Consider the following 1,738-nt stretch of genomic DNA (forward strand, 5'->3'; position numbering starts at 1 on the left):
ACAAATATATTTTATATGTATCGATAACAATTTAATAAAACTAATCCGCGCATCGCGCGGATAGCCGTCTAGTTCTATTGAATTTGATAAAGGAGAAAACTTACCTACAATTCTTTAGATGTGGTTTATGATATTGAGTATTGACTAATAAAAATATGACAAGTGTATTTTAAATCGTTTAAAAAGTCAAAATAAAAAAAAATTGCATATTGGTAAGAACAAATTATACACTTATCATAATTTTTATTAGAAAATAGTATAAACCACAATAAGGAATTATATCTAAATTTTCTCCTTGGATGAATTAACTATAACGTTAAATATTTAAAAATTTAAAAAAATATATGTATTTGAATTAAATATATCAAAAGGTTGACCAATTTTATTTGTAATTAAAATATAGGATTATTTTATTATTATTTATAGTGATAAGAGGAATTATAAAGACAAATTTGACAAACAAAACCACATAGTCTGAAAAAGTTTCAAGAATAATGGCTACTACTAGTACAACCATCCAGTGTCTTCTATCTATCATCTTCCTTACTCTTGTTATCAAAGGTATATTTTTTATTTATCTTTTTACAACTTTCACAAAATTCTATACTTTCCTATATACTAATTTCTTCATGATCAATCTCATATTTTCTGATTTTCAGGATCCTCCATAGGGTGTTCTTTGAACAACATAACTATTGGAACAACAAGGAGTGGGAGAGAAATAAACAACACGCCAGAGTGGAACGTGGTTGTGACCAACAACTGTAACTGCATACAGAGCCAATTAACGTTGACCTGTACAGGTTTTAAGACTCTACAACCCGTTGACCCTTCGATTCTTTCTGTCACAAATGGTGTTTGTCTTCTCATCAATGGAAAACCCTTGCCTCCTTTTGGTTCTGTTAAATTCTCTTATGTTTGGTATCCTCCTTTTGTTATGTGGCCTAAAAGCTCTACCATAGGATCTTGTAACTAACACAGGTTCTAAAATAGTGGTGTAGCTTGTTTCTGTTTGCTTTTATCTATGTTTAAACTTTTAAATTTATGATCTCTTTGGATAAAAAATCTATAATAATAAATTATTCCCACTAATAAATTACTTCTCCATTTATTTAATTCATTGCAATTTTCCTTAATTATTTGATATTTTTAAATTTTAATTAAAGAAAATAAGATATGCATTGACCGTTAAAAATTATTCTACACTATAAAGCAATCACGACCATGTATTTCGTCACATCAAGTATAAATGTTAGAGTTAATAGCCATTTATCCCCTACCATATAATCGAGTTTAGATTTATCCCCTTTAAAAAAAAAGTTTTGGATTAACCCCTTTAACTTTAAAATTTTAAGTCTTTTGCCCCCTAAGAGGAAAAATTACCTCAATGTAAAATATATTTTTTTGATTTCCCCTAGGGGTGGCAAAATGGGTCGTGGCCCGCCGGACCGACCCGCGCACCCGCCAAAAATGGCGGGTTGGGTTGGGATTTTAGGCCCGCCGCCCGCCAAAGCCCGCCCCGCCAAAATCCGCCGCCCACCATAGCCCGCCGCCCGCCAAAGCCCGCCCCTCCTCCAAAATTCCTTCTTTTTTAGTTAATTCTAGTAATTCCAATTCTTGATGGTTTATTTTATATATTTATATGTAATATTTTTTAAAATAAAATTAGTTAAAGAAATTGTTTTAAAAAATAAGTGAAAAATTTAATTAAAAGGTAAAAAAAATTTATTAATCTATT

The 1,738-nt window shown here is 30.7% G+C and overlaps 1 protein-coding gene across 1 annotated transcript; it reads left to right on the top strand.

Annotated features, from left to right (window-relative positions):
- The first annotated feature begins 458 nt into the window (after positions 1-458).
- LOC131618599 (uncharacterized) lies at positions 459-1,096 on the top strand. The gene is made up of 2 exons (XM_058889789.1): positions 459-561; positions 660-1,096. Exons 1-2 carry the CDS (start codon positions 495-497, stop codon positions 974-976), a joined length of 384 nt encoding a protein of 127 aa, XP_058745772.1. The 5' UTR covers positions 459-494; the 3' UTR covers positions 977-1,096.
- Positions 1,097-1,738: the final 642 nt, after the last annotated feature.

The sequence above is a fragment of the Vicia villosa genome, linkage group LG7, assembly GCF_029867415.1.
Source record: "Vicia villosa cultivar HV-30 ecotype Madison, WI linkage group LG7, Vvil1.0, whole genome shotgun sequence".
NCBI classification, from domain to species: domain Eukaryota; kingdom Viridiplantae; phylum Streptophyta; class Magnoliopsida; order Fabales; family Fabaceae; genus Vicia; species Vicia villosa.

Coding starts and splice junctions, on each gene's coding strand:
- LOC131618599 (XM_058889789.1), top strand. CDS start 495: ATGGCTACTACTAGTACAACCATCCAGTGTCTTCTATCTATCATCTTC. Junction 562..659: donor CCTTACTCTTGTTATCAAAG/GTATATTTTTTA, acceptor TCTGATTTTCAG/GATCCTCCATAGGGTGTTCT.